Source organism: Pseudophryne corroboree, chromosome 6 (genome assembly GCF_028390025.1).
Source record: "Pseudophryne corroboree isolate aPseCor3 chromosome 6, aPseCor3.hap2, whole genome shotgun sequence".
NCBI classification, from domain to species: Eukaryota; Metazoa; Chordata; class Amphibia; order Anura; family Myobatrachidae; genus Pseudophryne; species Pseudophryne corroboree.
In genome coordinates, this window is record NC_086449.1 from 59,090,808 (window position 1) to 59,114,803 (window position 23,996).

A 23,996-nucleotide genomic window follows, 5' to 3' on the forward strand; every position below is an offset into this window, starting at 1 on the left:
TGGGATGGCGTTGTGGCAGGGACGTGCAGTCAGGGGAGGCAGGGGAGGCAGTGCCTCCCCTGTCATAATGAGTAAAATAATACACAGAAGATGTTTATAATACAGATGGGTCCATGTTTATCTTGATCTTAAATAGGATTAACTGAGACTGGGCAGTCGGACTTAATCCCCTGTTGTATTGTTCTCTGTATTGTATTGCAGCTGAGAACAACAGATGAATGGTTTATGTTAATAAACCATGTTGTGCCTAGGCGCAGCAGAGAAGCCAAGATAAACGTGGACCCATCTGTACATATAAAGTATCATAAATATCTGCTTTGTAGTATTCTAATAATTATTGCTTGAAAAATGCAGACACATCTACATGGGAGGCAGCGAGAGCGCTGCCTCCCACTGACTATAATAAAGTGTATGAAGTGTGGGGGGGGGGCAAGACTTGGTCACTAAAATCCCATTGAAAAATGAGAAGCGGCACCTGTATATCTGCCTCACTGATGGGGCTGTGCCTTCAACCCACATCAAGGCACACCCCTGTCAGTGAGGCAGATGTTATTGGACAGCGCTGACAGGGGCGGACTGCCAGATGATCCCTGGGCCAGCCATGTTTTCTCTGCTCTCCTTCCCTGCACCTTCACCCCGGAGCCTGTGACAGAGAGGTTCCAGGTGCCGCGGGACCTGTCTGATGACAAAGCTCAACCACGGAGCTTCTGCAACTCCGCAGCTCAGTAGCAGCCAGACCTGCAAGTTCACCAGCCGCTGACCGCTCCCTCCAGATGCGGGTCGCGTCTGGAAAGGGGAAAGGGGTTGTCAGCTGCTGTGGCGGGGGGGGGGGGGGGGAGAGAAAGAGGTTGTCAGCTGCTGCGGGGGGGTTGTCACCTGCTGCGGAGGGGGGTGAGCGTGTTATGTGTGGGGTGTGTTATGTGTGCTGTGCAATGTGGCAGAGGGTGGCTGTGCAGGTGGGCGCAGTGTGGCAGGGGGTGGTCAGACCCACCTCCATGTATGCCTCCCCACACACTGACCTCACTGCACGTCACTGCGTTGTGGGGGCACGGTGCAGACAATGGAGGCATGTCTGGACTGTTGTTGGGGCAGGTAGCGACGGCTGCATGACGTCACACACAGCCGCTGCGGCCAAAAACATGGCAGGTAGCCGTCTGCCTTTGCCTAGGCTGCATAGGCAGGGAGCTACTCGGCAGGTGCGAAAGCATCTCCGCCGTACGATGCTTTCACATGTCTGCGTAAGGGCAGGACCCGGCATGCGGGGCGGACTTAACCTGTGCTGGGCGTTCCCCCGCATGTCAAATAATTTGATCATAGATGTGCATTTATCACATATAACTCGTTACTGTCATGGTTAAAAGGGATGATTTATCCAAGTTGCTAAAAGAGACGTGTCATGGCTATCAGTGAGTTCCAGCCCAGTCCTTGGCATTTACCTGTCTGGCCGATTGCGGGCGTGGGCTCGTCCCGATGGCGAGCGCTTTGTTTGGCGGCAGCACTGTTCCAGGAGGTGGTCGGTGGCTGGACACAGGGCAGAGAGGAGACTGTGTCATGCTGCTGCAGTGTTCCTTGTGACTCTGGCCTGTCGGGACGTGTGGTGTGGACGGTGCCATCTTGCTTCAGGTCACCTGACCAGGTTCAGCCTAATCCTGGTCAGGTTGTGAGTCAGCTGACTCCTGCCGCCAATCCGGATTCACAGGACACTGGTGCCAGTTCCATAGTCACACAGCAGTGTGAGCATTGCAGCTTTGCTCCCTTAGTGAGACTTTAGCCTCGTTTCTGAGTATCACTGTGTAAACCCTGCTATACAAACATTACTCCAGTCCATTTACAGTCTGGCTACACTCCAGTCCAGTTGCACTCCAGTTCAGTTCCAGTGTGGTTACACTCTAGTCCTGTTATGCTCCAGTTCGGATCCAGTGTCATCATTCCGGTACCAGCCCAGTCAGCTCTCTAGCTGGTCAGACCACCAGCCTAAAACCAAACCTTTACCAGAACACCCAAACCAGGTAACCCAGACAGGGGGCTGCGACCAGCTCACTGGGTGCAGTGAAGCCCAAAGTTCCTTGAGGGGATTCCTGGTGAAGACCACCAGTGAGGTAAGACTCCATGCCCCCATTCTAGGTCTTGTCAACCCCTAGTACTAGTTCTACCCATAATCTCGTAACTTCCAAGGGTTGCTGCACCATAATCCTACACCATACACCTCATACATGAGGAAATATCATCTCGATCCTACATCATACACATCCTACATAAGGAAACATTGTCCTAAACCTAGATTACACACATCATACATGAGGAAACATCATCTTGATCCGACATCATACACATCCTACATGAGGAAACATCATCCTGATCCTAGATCACACACATCCTACATGAGGAAACATCATCCTCATCCTAGATCACACACATCCTACATGAGGAGACATCATCCTGATCATACATCATATACAGTACATCCTACAGGAGGGGCCATCATCATGATCCTAGATCACCAGGTCTTAGAGCCTTCTTGCTGGGTCTGACAGTGCTGGCTAACAGATTCTGTAGTCCCGCAGGTGGGTAGCAAACAGGTGCCTGCCACAGTGAACTCTTTAGTAGCCGGTGCCTCCTCCCCCATGTTTTTCCATGTGTCATGCAGCCGTAGCTCCCATAGGGACATGCATGCGGACAATGTGTGAAATTGAGGGCCATGAGCATCAAAAATGTGACATCACACTTGGCGCTCTATTCAAACCCTCCGTATAAAAGGAAGTTCCTGTGAATACTCTTGTGCCAGAGTATAGGCTCAGTTACCATACTCAAGTATTTAGTATTAGTGCTTTCCAGTGCTCTACCTGTGTGTCTTATTCCTGGTTCCTGCTCTCTCTGTGCTCCATCCTGGGCTCCTGTCTACCCTGTGCTTCATTCGAGCCATCCTAGTGTCTGCTCCCTGACCTCATACTTGTTCATGACCTTCCCATCCAGCTCTGACCCAGTGTATTATCAGTCATCTCCGTTTCTATACACCTCATGGTGAATTAATTTACTAACTCCAGTGTCTATGTCTACCAGCCCCATACTAGGAAACCCATTCAGAGGGCCGAAACCTGCATTCTGGATGCAGCTAAGCTCAAACTCCCTTGTGGGGCTCCCTGATGAACTGTGACATTACACTCCAGTGTCTATGTCTACCAGCCCCATACTAGGAAACCCATTCAGAGGGCCGAAACCTGCATTCTGGGTGCAGCTAAGCTCAAACTCCCTTGTGGGGCTCCCTGATGAACTGTGACATTACACTCTGTGCCTCTGTACTGGATCATAGCCAATTCCATAGTACGGGTTAGCATCCAACTACTGCCTCCGAGTGTTGTGACAGAAACACAATCTGAGATGAGAAATCACCACCATTATTGTATATAAATCCCATCGTACATGATAAAAACACCCGACATACTGATCCTAAATCACCTATCTCACATGATGGCATATCATCCTGATCCTGGATAAAAAAACATCGACAAGAAGATAGGAAATTAATTAATAATTTAAATTTAATTAGAAATAAATCAGCTTACCTTTGTTTGCAGACAAACTTACAGCCAAAAATTCCCAGGTAGTAATTGAACCTTTTAAGGTAAGATTAAGACGCTTGGTTGAAAGTCTGTTGAAAAGCAAACATTATTATCTGTCATACATGAAGAAAAGAAAGGATCCAGCTAGTATAGAGCCTTGGAACAAACGAGTTTATATTCTTTAGTACAAAATAAAATGGACACAATATTAGAAAAGGAAATAAAAATGTGCAGGAGAAAGATGATAAGATATTAGAAAGTATAATTCCAATTAATCTGCAGCTGTTATATATATATATATATATATATATATATTAGTGATGAGCGGGTTCGGTTCCTTGGAAACCGAACCCCCCCGAACTTCACCCATTTTACACGGGGCCGAGGCATACTCGGATTCTCCCGTATGGCTCGGTGAACCCGAGCGCGCCCGAACGTCATCATCCCGCTGTCGGATTCTCGTGAGATTCGGATTCTATATAAGCAGCCGCGCGTCGCCGCCATTTTCACTCGTGCATTGGAAATGTTAGGGAGAGGACGTGGCTGGCGTCCTCTTCGTTTATTCATTGTTGATGCAAATATTTGTGCTTGCTTATATCTTAATTGTGGGGACTGGGGAGCAGCTGTATTATTAATATAGGAGGAGTAAAGTGCAGAGTTTTGCTGATCAGTGACCACCAGTTTTATCCGTTCTCTGCCTGAAAAAAACGCTCCTTATCCGTTATCTGTGCTCAGTGTGCTGCATATATCTGTGCTCACACTGCTTAATTGTGGGGACTGGGGAGCAGCAGTATTATATAGGAGGAGTACAGTGCAGAGTTTTGCTGATCAGTGACCACCAGTATACGTTGTCTGCCTGAAAAACACTCCATATCTGTGCTGCATTGTAGTATATAGTAGGAGTACAGTGCATAATTTTGCTGACCACCAGTATATAATATATAGGAGTACGGTACAGAAGGCCACTGCTGTACCTACCTCTGTGTCGTCAAGTATACTATCCATCCATACCTGTGGTGCATTTCAGTTTTGCACAGTTTGCTGACCACCAGTATATAATATATAGCATTACGGTACAGTAGGCCACTGCTGTACCTACCTCTGTGTCGTCAAGTATACTATCCATCCATACCTGTGGTGCATTTCAGTTTTGCACAGTTTGCTGACCACCAGTATATAATATATAGCATTACGGTACAGTAGGCCACTGCTGTACCTACCTCTGTGTCGTCAAGTATACTATCCATCCATACCTGTGGTGCATTTCAGTTTTGCACAGTTTGCTGACCACCAGTATATAATATATAGCATTACGGTACAGTAGGCCACTGCTGTACCTACCTCTGTGTCGTCAAGTATACTATCCATCCATACCTGTGGTGCATTTCAGTTTTGCACAGTTTGCTGACCAGCAGTATATAATATATAGCATTACGGTACAGTAGGCCACTGCTGTACCTACCTCTGTGTCGTCAAGTATACTATCCATCCATACCTGTGGTGCATTTCAGTTGTGCGCAGTATATATAGTAGTAGGCCATTGCTATTGATACTGGCATATAATTCCACACATTAAAAAATGGAGAACAAAAATGTGGAGGTTAAAATAGGGAAAGATCAAGATCCACTTCCACCTTGTGCTGAAGCTGCTGCCACTAGTCATGGCCGAGACGATGAAATGCCATCAACGTCGTCTGCCAAGGCCGATGCCCAATGTCATAGTAGAGAGCATGTAAAATAAAAAAAACAAAACTTCAGTAAAATGACCCAAAAATCAAAATTGAAAGCGTCTGATGAGAAGCGTAAACTTGCCAATTTGCCATTTACGACACGGAGTGGCAAGGAACGGCTGAGGCCCTGGCCTATGTTCATGGCTAGTGGTTCAGATTCACATGAGGATGGAAGCACTCACCCTCTCGCTAGAAAAATGAAAAGACTTAAGCTGGCAAAAGCACAGCAAAGAACTATGTGTTCTTCTAAATCACAAATCCCCAAGGAGAGTCCAATTGTGTTGTTTGCGATGCCTGACCTTCCCAACACTGGACGGGAAGAGCTTGCGCCTTCCACCATTTGCACGCCCCCTGCAAGTGCTGGAAGGAGCACCCGCAGTCCAGTTCCTGATAGTCAAATTGAAGATGTCACTGTTGAAGTACACCAGGATGAGGATATGGGTGTTGCTGGTGCTGGGGAGGAAATTGACAAGGAGGATTCTGATGGTGAGGTGGTTTGTTTAAGTCAGGCACCCGGGGAGACACCTGTTGTCTGTGGGACGAATATGGCCATTGACATGCCTGGTCAAAATACAAAAAAAATCAGCTCTTCGGTGTGGAATTATTTCAACACAAATGCGGACAACAGGTGTCAAGCTGTGTGTTGCCTTTGTCAAGCTGTAATAAGTAGGGGTAAGGACGTTAACCACCTAGGAACATCCTCCCTTATACGTCACCTGGACCGCATTCATCAGAAGTCAGTGACAAGTTCAAAAACTTTGGGTGACAGCGGAAGCAGTCCACTGACAACTAAATCCCTTCCTCTTGTAACCAAGCTCCAGCAAACCACACCACCAACTCCCTCAGTGTCAATTTCCTCCTTACACAGGAAAGCCAATAGTCCTGCAGGCCATGTCACTGGCAAGTCTGACGAGTCCTCTCCTGCCTGGGATTCCTCCGATGCATCCTTGAGTGTAACGTCTACTGCTGCTGGCGCTGCTGTTGTTGCTGCTGGGAGTCGATCGTCATCCCAGAGGGGAAGTCGGAAGACCACTTGTACTACTTCCAGTAAGCAATTGACTGTCCAACAGTCCTTTGCGAGGAAGATGAAATATGACAGCAGTCATCCTGCTGCAAAGCGGATAACTCAGGCCTTGGCAGCCTGGGCGGTGAGAAACGTGGTTCCGGTATCCACCGTTAATTCAGAGGCAACTAGAGACTTGATTGAGGTACTGTGTCCCCGGTACCAAATACCATCTAGGTTCCATTTCTCTAGGCATGCGATACCGAAAATGTACACAGACCTCAGAAAAAGAGTCACCAGTGTCCTAAAAAATGCAGTTGTACCCAATGTCCACTTAACCACGGACATGTGGACAAGTGGAGCAGGGCAGACTCAGGACTATATGACTGTGACAGCCCACTGGGTAGATGTATTGCCTCCCGCAGCAAGAACAGCAGCGGCGGCACCAGTAGCAGCATCTCGCAAACGCCAACTCGTTCCTAGGCAGGCTACGCTTTGTATCACCGCTTTCCAGAAGAGGCACACAGCTGACAACCTCTTACGGAAACTGAGGAACATCATCGCAGAATGGCTTACCCCAATTGGACTCTCCTGGGGATTTGTGACATCGGACAATGCCACCAATATTGTGCGTGCATTACATGTGGGCAAATTCCAGCACGTCCCATGTTTTGCACATACATTGAATTCGGTGGTGCAGAATTATTTAAAAAACAACAGGGGCGTGCAAGAGATGCTGTCGGTGGCCCGAAGAATTGCGGGCCACTTTCGGCATTCAGCCACCGCGTGCCGAAGACTGGAGCACCACCAAACATTCCTGAACCTGCCCTGCCATCATCTGAAGCAAGAGGTGGTAACGAGGTGGAATTCAACCCTCTGTATGCTTCAGAGGATGGAGGAGCAGCAAAAGGCCATTCAAGCCTATACATCTGCCCACGATATAGGCAAAGGAGGGGGAATGCACCTGAATCAAGCGCAGTGGAGAATAATTTCAACGTTGTGCAAGGTTCTGCAACCCTTTGAACTTGCCACACGTGAAGTCAGTTCAGACACTGCCAGCCTGAGTCAGGTCATTCCCCTCATCAGGCTTTTGCAGAAGAAGCTGGAGACATTGAAGGAGGAGCTGAAACAGCTATTCCGCTAGGCATATGGGACTTGTGGTTGGAGACCTTAATTCACTTAACCAGGATTCACGGGTGGTCAATCTGTTGAAATCAGAGCACTACATTTTGGCCACCGTGCTCGATCCTAGATTTAAAACCTACGTTGTATCTCTCTTTCCGGCAGACACAAGTCTGCAGAGGTTCAAAGACCTGCTGGTGAGAAAATTGTCAAGTCAAGCGGAACGTGACCCGTCAACATCTCCTCCTTCACATTCTCCCGCAACTGGGGGTGCGAGGAAAAGGCTAAGAATTCCGAGCCCACCCGCTGGCGGTGATGCAGGGCAGTCTGGAGCGAGTGCTGACATCTGGTCCGGACTGAAGGACCTGCCAACGATTACGGACATGTCGTCTACTGTCACTGCATATGATTCTCTCACCATTGAAAGAATGGTGGAGGATTATATGAGTGACCGTCCAAGTAGGCACGTCAGACAGTCCGTACGTATACTGGCAGGAAAAAGAGGCAATTTGGAGGCCCTTGCACAAACTAGAGATGAGCGGGTTCGGTTCCTCGGAATCCGAACCCCCCCGAACTTCAGCCTTTTTACACGGGTCCGAGGCAGACTCGGATCTTCCCGCCTTGCTCGGTTAACCCGAGCGCGCCCGAACGTCATCATCCCGCTGTCGGATTCTCGCGAGGCTCGTATTCTATCGCGAGACTCGGATTCTATATAAGGAGCCGCGCGTCGCCGCCATTTTCACACGTGCATTGAGATTGATAGGGAGAGGACGTGGCTGGTGTCCTCTCCGTTTAGATAGAGAGTGAGACACTTGATTTACTAGTAATTTAATTTTAGTAATTTTGGGGAGCATTAGGACTGGAGTACTCAGAGAGTGCAGAGTTTTGCTGATAGTTATACTAGTGACCACCAGTTTTATTTATTATTTAAAATCCGTTCTCTGCCTGAAAAAAAACGATACATAGTCACATACCATATCTGTGCTCAGCCTCAGTGTGCTGCATGATTGATAATATCATCTATGTATATCTGACTGTGCTGAGTGCTCACTGCTCACACAGCTTAATTGTGGGGGAGACTGGGGAGCAGTTATAGCAGGAGTACATAACAGTGCACACTTTTGCTGCCAGTGTGACTGACCAGTGACCACCAGTATATTGTCTGCCTGAAAAAGTTAAACACTCGTGTGGTGTTTTTTTTTTTTATTCTATAAACGCATTCTGCTGACAGACAGTGTCCAGCAGGTCCGTCATTCATTATATTATAATATATACCTGCAGTAGTGATATATATATATATTTTTTATATCATTATCATCCAGTCTATACTAGCAGACGCAGTACGGTAGTCCACGGCTGTAGCTACCTCTGTGTCGGCAGTGCTCGTCCATAATTGTATACCTACCTGTGGTGGGTTTTTTTTTCTATCTTCTTCATACTAGTAGTTTAGGAGTCTGCTGACAGTGTCCAGCAGGTCCGTCATTATATAATATATACCTGTCCTGCAGTAGTGATATATATATATTTTTTATATCATTATCATCCAGTCTATACTAGCAGACGCAGTACGGTAGTCCACGGCTGTAGCTACCTCTGTGTCGGCAGTGCTCGTCCATAATTGTATACCTACCTGTGGTGGGTTTTTTTTTCTATCTTCTTCATACTAGTAGTTTAGGAGTCTGCTGACAGTGTCCAGCAGGTCCGTCATTATATAATATATACCTGTCCTGCAGTAGTGATATATATATATTTTTTATATCATTATCATCCAGTCTATACTAGCAGACGCAGTACGGTAGTCCACGGCTGTAGCTACCTCTGTGTCGGCAGTGCTCGTCCATAATTGTATACCTACCTGTGGTGGGTTTTTTTTTCTATCTTCTTCATACTAGTAGTTTAGGAGTCTGCTGACAGTGTCCAGCAGGTCCGTCATTATATAATATATACCTGTCCTGCAGTAGTGATATATATATATATATTTTTTATATCATTATCATCCAGTCTATACTAGCAGACGCAGTACAGTAGTCCACGGCTGTAGCTACCTCTGTGTCGGCAGTCGCTCGTCCATAATTGTATACCTACCTGTGGTGGTTTTTTTTTTTCTATCTTCTTCATACTAGTAGTTTAGGAGTCTGCTGACAGTGTCCAGCAGGTCCGTCATTATATAATATATACCTGTCCTGCAGTAGTGATATATATATATTTTTTATATCATTATCATCCAGTCTATACTAGCAGACGCAGTACAGTAGTCCACGGCTGTAGCTACCTCTGTGTCGGCAGTGCTCGTCCATAATTGTATACCTACCTGTGGTGTTTTTTTTTTTTCTATCTTCTTCATACTAGTAGTTTAGGAGTCTGCTGACAGTGTCCAGCAGGTCCGTCATTATATAATATATACCTGTCCTGCAGTAGTGATATATATATATTTTTTATATCATTATCATCCAGTCTATACTAGCAGACGCAGTACGGTAGTCCACGGCTGTAGCTACCTCTGTGTCGGCAGTCGCTCGTCCATAATTGTATACCTACCTGTGGTGGGTTTTTTTTTTCTATCTTCTTCATACTAGTAGTTTAGGAGTCTGCTGACAGTGTCCAGCAGGTCCGTCATTATATAATATATACCTGTCCTGCAGTAGTGATATATATATATTTTTTATATCATTATCATCCAGTCTATACTAGCAGACGCAGTACGGTAGTCCATGGCTGTAGCTACCTCTGTGTCGGCAGTGCTCGTCCATAATTGTATACCTACCTGTGGTGGGTTTTTTTTTTCTATCTTCTTCATACTAGTAGTTTAGGAGTCTGCTGACAGTGTCCAGCAGGTCCGTCATTATATAATATATACCTGTCCTGCAGTAGTGATATATATATATATATATTTTTATATCATTATCATCCAGTCTATACTAGCAGACGCAGTACGGTAGTCCACAGCTGTAGCTACCTCTGTGTCGGCAGTCACTCGTCATCCATAAGTATACTAGGTTCCATCCATCTCCATTGTTTACCTGAGGTGCCTTTTAGTTGTGCCTATTAAAATATGGAGAACAAAAATGTTGAGGTTCCAAAAATAGGGAAAGATCAAGATCGACTTCCACCTCGTGCTGAAGCTGCTGCCACTAGTCATGGCCGAGATGATGAAATTAGAGATGAGCGCCTGAAATTTTTCGGGTTTTGTGTTTTGGTTTTGGGTTCGGTTCCGCGGCCGTGTTTTGGGTTCGAACGCGTTTTGGCAAAACCTCACCGAATTATTTTTGTCGGATTCGGGTGTGTTTTGGATTCGGGTGTTTTTTTCAAAAAACCCTAAAAAACAGCTTAAATCATAGAATTTGGGGGTAATTTTGATCCCAAAGTATTATTAACCTCAAAAAACATAATTTACACTCATTTTCAGCCTATTCTGAACACATCACACCTCACAATATTATTTTTAGTCCTAAAATTTGCACCGAGGTCGCTGTGTGAGTAAGATAAGCGACCCTAGTGGCCGACACAAACACCGGGCCCATCTAGGAGTGGCACTGCAGTGTCACGCAGGATGTCCCTTCCAAAAAACCCTCCCCAAACAGCACATGACGCAAAGAAAAAAAGAGGCGCAATGAGGTAGCTGTGTGAGTAAGATTAGCGACCCTAGTGGCCGACACAAACACCGGGCCCATCTAGGAGTGGCACTGCAGTGTCACGCAGGATGGCCCTTCCAAAAAACCCTCCCCAAACAGCACATGACGCAAAGAAAAAAAGAGGCGCAATGAGGTAGCTGTGTGAGTAAGATTAGCGACCCTAGTGGCCGACACAAACACCGGGCCCATCTAGGAGTGGCACTGCAGTGTCACGCAGGATGGCCCTTCCAAAAAACCCTCCCCAAACAGCACATGACGCAAAGAAAAAAAGAGGCGCAATGAGGTAGCTGACTGTGTGAGTAAGATTAGCGACCCTAGTGGCCGACACAAACACCGGGCACATCTAGGAGTGGCACTGCAGTGTCACGCAGGATGTCCCTTCCAAAAAACCCTCCCCAAACAGCACATGACGCAAAGAAAAAAAGAGGCGCAATGAGGTAGCTGTGTGAGTAAGATTAGCGACCCTAGTGGCCGACACAAACACCGGGCCCATCTAGGAGTGGCACTGCAGTGTCACGCAGGATGTCCCTTCCAAAAAACCCTCCCCAATCAGCACATGATGCAAAGAAAAAGAAAAGAAAAAAGAGGTGCAAGATGGAATTATCCTTGGGCCCTCCCACCCACCCTTATGTTGTATAAACAAAACAGGACATGCACACTTTAACCAACCCATCATTTCAGTGACAGGGTCTGCCACACGACTGTGACTGATATGACGGGTTGGTTTGGACCCCCCCCAAAAAAGAAGCAATTAATCTCTCCTTGCACAAACTGGCTCTACAGAGGCAAGATGTCCACCTCATCTTCACCCTCCGATATATCACCGTGTACATCCCCCTCCTCACAGATTATCAATTCGTCCCCACTGGAATCCACCATCTCAGCTCCCTGTGTACTTTGTGGAGGCAATTGCTGCTGGTCAATGTCTCCGCGGAGGAATTGATTATAATTCATTTTAATGAACATCATCTTCTCCACATTTTCTGGATGTAACCTCGTACGCCGATTGCTGACAAGGTGAGCGGCGGCACTAAACACTCTTTCGGAGTACACACTTGTGGGAGGGCAACTTAGGTAGAATAAAGCCAGTTTGTGCAAGGGCCTCCAAATTGCCTCTTTTTCCTGCCAGTATAAGTACGGACTGTGTGACGTGCCTACTTGGATGCGGTCACTCATATAATCCTCCACCATTCTATCAATGTTGAGAGAATCATATGCAGTGACAGTAGACGACATGTCCGTAATCGTTGTCAGGTCCTTCAGTCCGGACCAGATGTCAGCATCAGCAGTCGCTCCAGACTGCCCTGCATCACCGCCAGCGGGTGGGCTCGGAATTCTGAGCCTTTTCCTCGCACCCCCAGTTGCGGGAGAATGTGAAGGAGGAGATGTTGACAGGTCGCGTTCCGCTTGACTTGACAATTTTGTCACCAGCAGGTCTTTCAACCCCAGCAGACCTGTGTCTGCCGGAAAGAGAGATCCAAGGTAGGCTTTAAATCTAGGATCGAGCACGGTGGCCAAAATGTAGTGCTCTGATTTCAACAGATTGACCACCCGTGAATCCTTGTTAAGCGAATTAAGGGCTGCATCCACAAGTCCCACATGCCTAGCGGAATCGCTCCGTGTTAGCTCCTTCTTCAATGCCTCCAGCTTCTTCTGCAAAAGCCTGATGAGGGGAATGACCTGACTCAGGCTGGCAGTGTCTGAACTGACTTCACGTGTGGCAAGTTCAAAGGGCATCAGAACCTTGCACAACGTTGAAATCATTCTCCACTGCACTTGAGACAGGTGCATTCCATCTCCTATATCGTGCTCAATTGTATAGGCTTGAATGGCCTTTTGCTGCTCCTCCAACCTCTGAAGCATATAGAGGGTTGAATTCCACCTCGTTACCACTTCTTGCTTCAGATGATGGCAGGGCAGGTTCAGTAGTTTTTGGTGGTGCTCCAGTCTTCTGTACGTGGTGCCTGTACGCCGAAAGTGTCCCGCAATTTTTCTGGCCACCGACAGCATCTCTTGCACGCCCCTGTCGTTTTTTAAAAAATTCTGCACCACCAAATTCAAGGTATGTGCAAAACATGGGACGTGCTGGAATTTGCCCATATTTAATGCACACACAATATTGCTGGCGTTGTCCGATGCCACAAATCCACAGGAGAGTCCAATTGGGGTAAGCCATTCCGCGATGATCTTCCTCAGTTGCCGTAAGAGGTTTTCAGCTGTGTGCGTATTCTGGAAAGCGGTGATACAAAGCGTAGCCTGCCTAGGAAAGAGTTGGCGTTTGCGAGATGCTGCTACTGGTGCCGCCGCTGCTGTTCTTGCGGCGGGAGTCCATACATCTACCCAGTGGGCTGTCACAGTCATATAGTCCTGACCCTGCCCTGCTCCACTTGTCCACATGTCCGTGGTTAAGTGGACATTGGGTACAACTGCATTTTTTAGGACACTGGTGAGTCTTTTTCTGACGTCCGTGTACATTCTCGGTATCGCCTGCCTAGAGAAGTGGAACCTAGATGGTATTTGGTAACGGGGGCACACTGCCTCAATAAATTGTCTAGTTCCCTGTGAACTAACGGCGGATACCGGACGCACGTCTAACACCAACATAGTTGTCAAGGACTCAGTTATCCGCTTTGCAGTAGGATGACTGCTGTGATATTTCATCTTCCTCGCAAAGGACTGTTGAACAGTCAATTGCTTACTGGAAGTAGTACAAGTGGGCTTACGACTTCCCCTCTGGGATGACCATCGACTCCCAGCGGCAACAACAGCAGCGCCAGCAGCAGTAGGCGTTACACGCAAGGATGCATCGGAGGAATCCCAGGCAGGAAAGGACTCGTCAGACTTGCCAGTGACATGGCCTGCAGGACTATTGGCATTCCTGGGGAAGGAGGAAATTGACACTGAGGGAGTAGGTGGGGTGGTTTGCGTGAGCTTGGTTACAAGAGGAAGGGATTTACTGGTCAGTGGACTGCTTCCGCTGTCACCCAAAGTTTTTGAACTTGTCACTGACTTATTATGAATGCGCTGCAGGTGACGTATAAGGGAGGATGTTCCGAGGTGGTTAACGTCCTTACCCCTACTTATTACAGCTTGACAAAGGGAACACACGGCTTGACACCTGTTGTCCGCATTTCTGGTGAAATACCTCCACACCGAAGAGCTGATTTTTTTGGTATTTTCACCTGGCATGTCAACGGCCATATTCCTCCCACGGACAACAGGTGTCTCCCCGGGTGCCTGACTTAAACAAACCACCTCACCATCAGAATCCTCCTGGTCAATTTCCTCCCCAGCGCCAGCAACACCCATATCCTCCTCATCCTGGTGTACTTCAACACTGACATCTTCAATCTGACTATCAGGAACTGGACTGCGGGTGCTCCTTCCAGCACTTGCAGGGGGCATGCAAATAGTGGAAGGCGCATGCTCTTCACGTCCAGTGTTGGGAAGGTCAGGCATCGCAAACGACACAATTGGACTCTCCTTGTGGATTTGGGATTTCAAAGAACGCACAGTTCTTTGCGGTGCTTTTGCCAGCTTGAGTCTTTTCAGTTTTCTAGCGAGAGGCTGAGTGCTTCCATCCTCATGTGAAGCTGAACCACTAGCCATGAACATAGGCCAGGGCCTCAGCCGTTCCTTGCCACTCCGTGTGGTAAATGGCATATTGGCAAGTTTACGCTTCTCCTCCGACAATTTTATTTTAGGTTTTGGAGTCCTTTTTTTTCTGATATTTGGTGTTTTGGATTTGACATGCTCTGTACTATGACATTGGGCATCGGCCTTGGCAGACGACGTTGCTGGCATTTCATCGTCTCGGCCATGACTAGTGGCAGCAGCTTCAGCACGAGGTGGAAGTGGATCTTGATCTTTCCCTAATTTTGGAACCTCAACTTTTTTGTTCTCCATATTTTATAGGCAGAACTAAAAGGCACCTCAGGTAAACAATGGAGATGGATGGATTGGATAGTTTACTAGTATACAATTATGGACGGACTGCCACGGTTAGGTGGTATAAAAAAACCACGGTTAGGTGGTATATATTATAATAATAATACAATTATGGATGGACGGACTGCCTGCCGACTGCCGACACAGAGGTAGCCACAGCCGTGAACTACCGCACTGTACACTGGTTGATAAAGAGATAGTAGTATACTCGTAACAACTAGTATGACACTATGACGACGGTATAAAGAATGGAAAAAAAACCACGGTTAGGTGGTATATATTATAATAATAATACAATTATGGATGGACGGACTGCCTGCCGACTGCCGACACAGAGGTAGCCACAGCCGTGAACTACCGCACTGTACACTGGTTGATAAAGAGATAGTAGTATACTCGTAACAACTAGTATGACACTATGACGACGGTATAAAGAATGGAAAAAAAACCACGGTTAGGTGGTATATATTATAATAATAATACAATTATGGATGGACGGACTGCCTGCCGACTGCCGACACAGAGGTAGCCACAGCCGTGAACTACCGCACTGTACACTGGTTGATAAAGAGATAGTAGTATACTCGTAACAACTAGTATGACACTATGACGACGGTATAAAGAATGGAAAAAAAACCACGGTTAGGTGGTATATATTATAATAATAATACAATTATGGATGGACGGACTGCCTGCCGACTGCCGACACAGAGGTAGCCACAGCCGTGAACTACCGCACTGTACACTGGTTGATAAAGAGATAGTAGTATACTCGTAACAACTAGTATGACACTATGACGACGGTATAAAGAATGGAAAAAAAACCACGGTTAGGTGGTATATATTATAATAATAATACAATTATGGATGGACGGACTGCCTGCCGACTGCCGACACAGAGGTAGCCACAGCCGTGAACTACCGCACTGTACACTGGTTGATAAAGAGATAGTAGTATACTCGTAACAACTAGTATGACACTATGACGGTATAAAGAAAGAAAAAAAAATACCACGGTTAGGTGGTATATATTGTAATACAATTATGGATGGACGGACTGCCTGCCGAGTTCCGACTGCCGACACAGAGGTAGCCACAGCCGTGAACTACCGCACTGTACTGTGTCTGCTGCTAATATAGACTGGTTGATAAAGAGATAGTATACAATACATACAACAATGAATATACTACTATACTGGTGGTCAGGCACTGGTCACCACTAGTCACACTGGCAGTGGCACTCCTGCAGCAAAAGTGTGCACTGTTTAATTTTAAATTAATATAATATTATGTACTCCTGGGGGCTCCTGCTATAACAACCTGCAGTGCTCCCCAGTCTCCCCCACAATTATTATAAGCTTTGCCTTTTATACATTGATGTGCAGCACACTGGGCTGAGCTGAGTGCACACAGACTGAGTCACACTGTGTGACTGGCTGCTGCTGTGTATCGTTTTTTTTCAGGCAGAGAACGGATATAGCAGAGAACGGATATATATTAAAATAAATAAAAGTTAACTAACAACAACTGCACTGGTCACTGTGGTAAACTCTGTCTGACTCTGCACAATCTCTCTCTCTCTTCTAATCTAATTTCTAATGGAGAGGACGCCAGCCACGTCCTCTCCCTATCAATCTCAATGCACGTGTGAAAATGGCGGCGACGCGCGGCTCCTTATATAGAATCCGAGTCTCGCGAGAATCCGACAGCGTCATGATGACGTTCGGGCGCGCTCGGGTTAACCGAGCAAGGCGGGAGGATCCGAGTCTGCTCGGACCCGTGAAAAAAACATGAAGTTCGTGCGGGTTCGGTTTCAGAGAAACCGAACCCGCTCATCTCTAGATGAAATGCCATCAACGTCGTCTGCCAAGGCCGATGCCCAATGTCATAGTACAGAGCATGTAAAATCCAAAACACCAAATATCAGTAAAAAAAGGACTCAAAAATCTAAAATTAAATCGTCGGAGGAGAAGCGTAAACTTGCCAATATGCCATTTACCACACGGAGTGGCAAGGAACGGCTGAGGCCCTGGCCTATGTTCATGGCTAGTGGTTCAGCTTCACATGAGGATGGAAGCACTCAGCCTCTCGCTAGAAAAATGAAAAGACTTAAGCTGGCAAAAGCACAGCAAAGAACTGTGCGTTCTTCGAAATCACAAATCCACAAGGAGAGTCCAATTGTGTCGGTTGCGATGCCTGACCTTCCCAACACTGGACGTGAAGAGCATGCGCCTTCCACCATTTGCACGCCCCCTGCAAGTGCTGGAAGGAGCACCCGCAGTCCAGTTCCTGATAGTCAGATTGAAGATGTCAGTGTTGAAGTACACCAGGATGAGGAGGATATGGGTGTTGCTGGCGCTGGGGAGGAAATTGACCAGGAGGATTCTGATGGTGAGGTGGTTTGTTTAAGTCAGGCACCCGGGGAGACACCTGTTGTCCGTGGGAGGAATATGGCCATTGACATGCCTGGTGAAAATACCCAAAAAATCAGCTCTTCGGTGTGGAAGTATTTCAACAGAAATGCGGACAACATTTGTCAAGCCGTGTGTTGCCTTCGTCAAGCTGTAATAAGTAGGGGTAAGGACGTTAACCACCTCGGAACATCCTCCCTTATACGTCACCTGCAGCGCATTCATCATAAGTCAGTGACAAGTTCAAAAACTTTGGGCGACAGCGGAAGCAGTCCACTGACCAGTAAATCCCTTCCTCTTGTAACCAAGCTCACGCAAACCACCCCACCAACTCCCTCAGTGTCAATTTCCTCCTTCCCCAGGAATGCCAACAGTCCTGCAGGCCATGTCACTGGCAATTCTGACGAGTCCTCTCCTGCATGGGATTCCTCCGATGCATCCTTGCGTGTAACGCCTACTGCTGCTGGCGCTGCTGTTGTTGCTGCTGGGAGTCGATGGTCATCCCAGAGGGGAAGTCGTAAGACCACTTTTACTACTTCCACCAAGCAATTGACTGTCCAACAGTCCTTTGCGAGGAAGATGAAATATCACAGCAGTCATCCTGCTGCAAAGCGGATAACTGAGGCCTTGGCATCCTGGGCGGTGAGAAACGTGGTTCCGGTATCCATCATTACTGCAGAGCCAACTATAGACTTGTTTGAGGTACTGTGTCCCCGGTACCAAATACCATCTAGGTTCCATTTCTCTAGGCATGCGATACCGAAAATGTACACAGACCTCAGAAAAAGACTCACCAGTGTCCTAAAAAATGCAGTTGTACCCAATGTCCACTTAACCACGGACATGTGGACAAGTGGAGCAGGGCAGACTCAGGACTATATGACTGTGACAGCCCACTGGGTAGATGTATGGACTCCCGCCGCAAGAACAGCAGCGGCGGCACCAGTAGCAGCATCTCGCAAACGCCAACTCTTTCCTAGGCAGGCTACGCTTTGTATCACCGCTTTCCAGAATACGCACACAGCTAAAAACCTCTTACGGCAACTGAGGAAGATCATCGCAGAATGGCTTACCCCAATTGGACTCTCCTGTGGATTTGTGGCATCGGACAACGCCAGCAATATTGTGTGTGCATTAAATATGGGCAAATTCCAGCACGTCCCTTGTTTTGCACATACCTTGAATTTGGTGGTGCAGAATTATTTAAAAAACGAGAGGGGCGTGCAAGAGATGCTGTCGGTGGCCAGAAGAATTGCGGCACACTTTCGGCGTACAGGCACCACGTACAGAAGACGAGCACCACCAAAAACGCCTGAACCTGCCCTGCCATCATCTGAAGCAAGAAGTGGTAACGAGGTGGAATTCAACCCTCTATATGCTTCAGAGGTTGGAGGAGCAGCAAAAGGCCATTCAAGCCTATACAACTGAGCACGATATAGGAGGTGGAATGCACCTGTCTCAAGCGCAGTGGAGAATGATTTCAACGTTGTGCAAGGTTCTGCAACCTTTTGAACTTGCCACACGTGAAGTCAGTTCAGACACTGCCAGCCTGAGTCAGGTCATTCCCCTCATCAGGCTTTTGCAGAAGAAGCTGGAGACATTGAAGGAGGAGCTAACACAGAGCGATTCCGCTAGGCATGTGGGACTTGTGGATGGAGCCCTTAATTCGCTTAACAAGGATTCACGGGTGGTCAATCTGTTGAAATCAGAGCACTACATTTTGGCCACCGTGCTCGATCCTAGATTTAAAACCTACCTTGGATCTCTCTTTCCGGCAGACACAAGTCTGCAGGGGTTCAAAGAACTGCTGGTGAGAAAATTGTCAAGTCAAGCGGAACGCGACCTGTCAACATCTCCTCCTTCACATTCTCCCGCAACTGGGGGTGCGAGGAAAAGGCTCAGAATTCCGAGCCCACCCGCTGGCGGTGATGCAGGGCAGTCTGGAGCGACTGCTGATGCTGACATCTGGTCCGGACTGAAGGACCTCACAACGATTACGGACATGTCGTCTACTGTCACTGCATATGATTCTCTCCCCATTGAAAGAATGGTGGAGGATTATATGAGTGACCGCATCCAAGTAGGCACGTCAGACAGTCCGTACTTATACTGGCAGGAAAAAGAGGCAATTTGGAGGCCCTTGCACAAACTGGCTTTATTCTACCTAAGTTGCCCTCCCACAAGTGTGTACTCCGAAAGAGTGTTTAGTGCCGCCGCTCACCTTGTCAGCAATCGGCGTACGAGGTTACATCCAGAAAATGTGGAGAAGATGATGTTCATTAAAATTAATTATAATCAATTCCTCCGTGGAGACATTCACCAGCAGCAATTGCCTCCACAAAGTACACAGGGAGCTGAGATGGTGGATTCCAGTGGGGACGAATTGATAATCTGTGAAGAGGGGGATGTACACGGTGATATATCGGAGGATGATGATGAGGTGGACATCTTGCCTCTGTAGAGCCAGTTTGTGCAAGGAGAGATTAATTGCTTCTTTTTTGGTGGGGGTCCAAACCAACCCGTCATTTCAGTCACAGTCGTGTGGCAGACCCTGTCACTGAAATGATGGGTTGGTTAAAGTGTGCATGTCCTGTTTATACAACATAAGGGTGGGTGGGAGGGCCCAAGGACAATTCCATCTTGCACCTCTTTCTTCTTTCATTTTTCTTTGCGTCATGTGCTGTTTGGGGAGTGTTTTTTGGAAGGGCCAGCCTGCGTGACACTGCAGTGCCACTCCTAGATGGGCCAGGTGTTTGTGTCGGCCACTAGGGTCGCTTAGCTTACTCACACAGCTACCTCATTGCGCCTCTTTTTTTCTTTGCGTCATGTGCTGTTTGGGGAGTATTTTTTGGAAGGGCCATCCTGCCTGACACTGCAGTGCCACTCCTAGATGGGCCAGGTGTTTGTGTCGGCCACTTGGGTCGCTGAGCTTAGTCACACAGCTACCTCATTGCGCCTCTTTTTTTCTTTGCGTCATGTGCTGTTTGGGGAGTGTTTTTTGGAAGGGCCATCCTGCGTGACACTGCAGTGCCACTCCTAGATGGGCCAGGTGTTTGTGTCGGCCACTTGGGTCGCTGAGCTTAGTCATCCAGCGACCTCGGTGCAAATTTTAGGACTAAAAATAATATTGTGAGGTGTGAGGTGTTCAGAATAGACTGAAAATGAGTGGAAATTATGGTTATTGAGGTTAATAATACTTTGGGATCAAAATGACCCCCAAATTCTATGATTTAAGCTGTTTTTTAGGGTTTTTTGAAAAAAACACCCGAATCCAAAACACACCCGAATCCGACAAAAAAAATTCGGTGAGGTTTTGCCAAAACGCGTTCGAACCCAAAACACGGCCGCGGAACCGAACCCAAAACCAAAACACAAAACCCGAAAAATTTTCGGTGCACATCACTAGCACAAACTGGCTTTATTCTACCTAAGTTGCCCTCCCGTGTGTACTCCGAAAGAGTGTTTAGTGCAGCCGCTCACCTTGTCAGCAATCGGCGTACGAGGTTACTTCCAGAAAATGTGGAGAAGATGATGTTCATCAAAATGAATTATAATCAATTCCTCCGTGGAGACATTCACCAGCAGCAATTGCCTCCAGAAAGTACACGGGGACCTGAGATGGTGGATTCCAGTGGGGACGAATTAATAATCTGTGAGGAGGAGGATGTACACAGTGAAAGGGGTGAGGAATCGGAGGATGATGATGAGGTGGACATCTTGCCTCTGTAGAGCCAGTTTGTGCAAGGAGAGATTGATTGCTTCTTTTTTTGGTGGGGGTCCAAACCAACCAGTCATTTCAGTCACAGTCGTGTGGCAGACCCTGTCGCTGAAATGATGGGTTCGTTAAAGTGTGCATGTCCTGTTTATACAACATAAGGGTGGGTGGGAGAGCCCAAGGACAATTCCATCTTGCACCTCTTTTTTCTTTCATTTTTCTTTGCATCATGTGCTGTTTTGGGACAATTTTTTTGAAGTGCCATCCTACCTGACACTGCAGTGCCACTCCTAGAAGGGCCAGGTGTTTGTGTCGGCCACTTGTGTCGCTTAGCTTAGTCACACAGCGACCTTGGTGCGCCTCTTTTTTTCTTTGCATCATGTGCTGTTTGGGGACAATTTTTTTGAAGTGCCATCCTGCCTGACACTGCAGTGCCACTCCTAGATGGGCCAAGTGTTTGTGTCGGCCACTTGTGTCGCTTAGCTTAGTCACACAGCGACCTTGGTGCGCCTCTTTTTTTCTTTGCATCATGTGCTGTTTGGGGACAATTTTTTTGAAGTGCCATCCTGCCTGACACTGCAGTGCCACTCCTAGATGGGCCAGGTGTTTGTGTCGGCCACTTGGGTCGCTTAGCTTAGCCATCCAGCGACCTCAGTGAAAATTTTAAGACTAAAAATAATATTGTGAGGTGTGAGGTGTTCAGAATAGACTGAAAATGAGTGTAAATTATGGTTATTGAGGTTAATAATACTATGGGATCAAAATGACCCCCTAATTCTACGATTTAAGCTGTTTTTGAGGGTTTTTTGTAAAAAAACACCCGAATCCAAAACACACCCGAATCCGACAATTTTCAGGGAGGTTTTGTTAAAACGCGTCCGAATCCAAAACACGGCCGCGGAACCGAATCCAAAACCAAAACACAAAACCCGAAAAATGTCCAGTGCACATCACTTATATATTATATATATATATATATGTGAGATCTGTAATCTCTCAACAGACAACCTAAAATAAGTCCTTGCATTAGGTGTCAGATGTGGGTGACTGTTCATGTCTCCTTTACATTTCATTGTCTCATCCTTTGCTAAAGTTGTAAAATTTAGTTTATCTACTACCAGGGTTAAATTGGCCCACATGGGTACAGGGGAAACCCCCGGTAGGCCCCACCTCCTCCTCTAAGGATCAGCTTCCACACTGTGCACTCGAATCGTACATTATATATTACCTTATAATTAGAGATGTGCACCGGAAATTTTTCGGGTTTTGTGTTTTGGTTTTGGATTCGGTTCCGCGGCCGTGTTTTGGATTCGGACGCGTTTTGGCAAAACCTCCCTGAACATTTTTTGTCGGATTCGGGTGTGTTTTGGATTCGGGTGTTTTTTTTCAAAACCCCCTCAAAAATAGCTTAAATCAATTTGGGGGTCATTTTGATCCCATAGTATTATTAACCTCAATAACCATAATTTCCACTCATTTCCAGTCTATTCTGAACACCTCACACCTCACAATATTATTTTTCGTCCTAAAATTTGCACCGAGGTCGCTGGATGACTAAGCTAAGCGACCCAAGTGGCCGGCACAAACACCTGGCCCATCTAGGAGTGGCACTGCAGTGTCAGACAGGATGGCACTTAAAAAAATAGTCCCCAAACAGCACATGATGCAAAGAAAAAAAAGAGGTGCACCAAGGTCGCTGGATGGCTAAGCTAAGCGACCCAAGTGGCCGGCACAAACACCTGGCCCATCTAGGAGTGGCACTGCAGTGTCAGACAGGATGGCACTTAAAAAAATAGTCCCCAAACAGCACATGATGCAAAGAAAAGAGAAAAAGAGGTGCACTGTGGTCGCTGGACGGCTAAGCTAAGCGACACAAACACCTCAATATCACAGGAATTATTCGTTCTAATCAATGGTATTATTGGTCCAAATCACTGGAAGAAAATGACAAAATCACAGGAATTATTCGTTCTAATCAATGGTATTATTGGTCCAAATCACTGGAAGAAAATTACAAAATCACAGGAATTATTCGTTCTAATCAATGGTATTATTGGTCCAAATCACTGGAAGAAAATGACAAAATCACAGGAATTATTCGTAAACATTTGTAGAAAGTCGCTGCTTTCTGATTACAGAAATGCTCAGAAATTCCTGCAAATCCACAATCCCTTCCCAGAGGAAAAAGAAATTGAGAAACCGTTGTTTGAGAACGTTTGTTCTCTTTCCCTTACAAAGGAACAAACAACTTTCCAAGAAGACTGACGTTTTTGGGATTATGGAGACATAATGTTTTTGAATATAAATCCTAAAGCAGGTGCTGTATTAGAGCAAAAGAGTGCAAGAGACCAGCCATGCAGTTTCTGAAATATTATGACAAAATGTTACTGTATTTCATAAGCACTCATTCCTAACTCTGCTAAGTACTGTTTGGTATACTGTATCTGGCTTCCATGAGGTAGTTGTCCATTATTTCAGCTTCCATTGACCTTTTTGAAAGCGGTAGAAGTTATCGATTCTTTTTTTTAATTTTAATTTTCCCCTATTTTTAATTTTCTCCTGCATAGCCCAGTAAAATGTTGCAATGTTAAGTATTGACTTGTGCCTTCTGGGGGTCCACTTCTTCACCAAACCCAGCCAAATCTCATCCTAACCCTCTGCTCCACGTTCTCTAAGTACCCCATCTGTGTCACCCATGTCTGTCTACCCCTCCCCTTTAGATTGTAAGCTCTCACGAGCAGGGCCCTCTTCCTCATGTGCTTATTCTTTGTCTTACTTTAATAATCTTCAACTGTACCACATCCAGCAGTCTTCTGCCACCTGATACTTATTCCAGTGTCATCTGCTGATGTAACTATGTTTATTTACCCTGTAC

The 23,996-nt window shown here is 46.7% G+C and overlaps 1 protein-coding gene across 1 annotated transcript in view; it reads right to left on the minus strand.

Annotated features, from left to right (window-relative positions):
* Positions 1-23,996, minus strand: part of LOC134936128 (complement C3-like) — a 613,812-nt gene that overhangs the window by 235,061 nt on the left and 354,755 nt on the right. Inside the window, exon 19 of the mRNA XM_063931045.1 lies at positions 3,564-3,649. Within this exon, the coding sequence (XP_063787115.1) occupies positions 3,564-3,649 (86 nt within the window). The remainder of the gene's footprint in view (positions 1-3,563; positions 3,650-23,996) is intronic.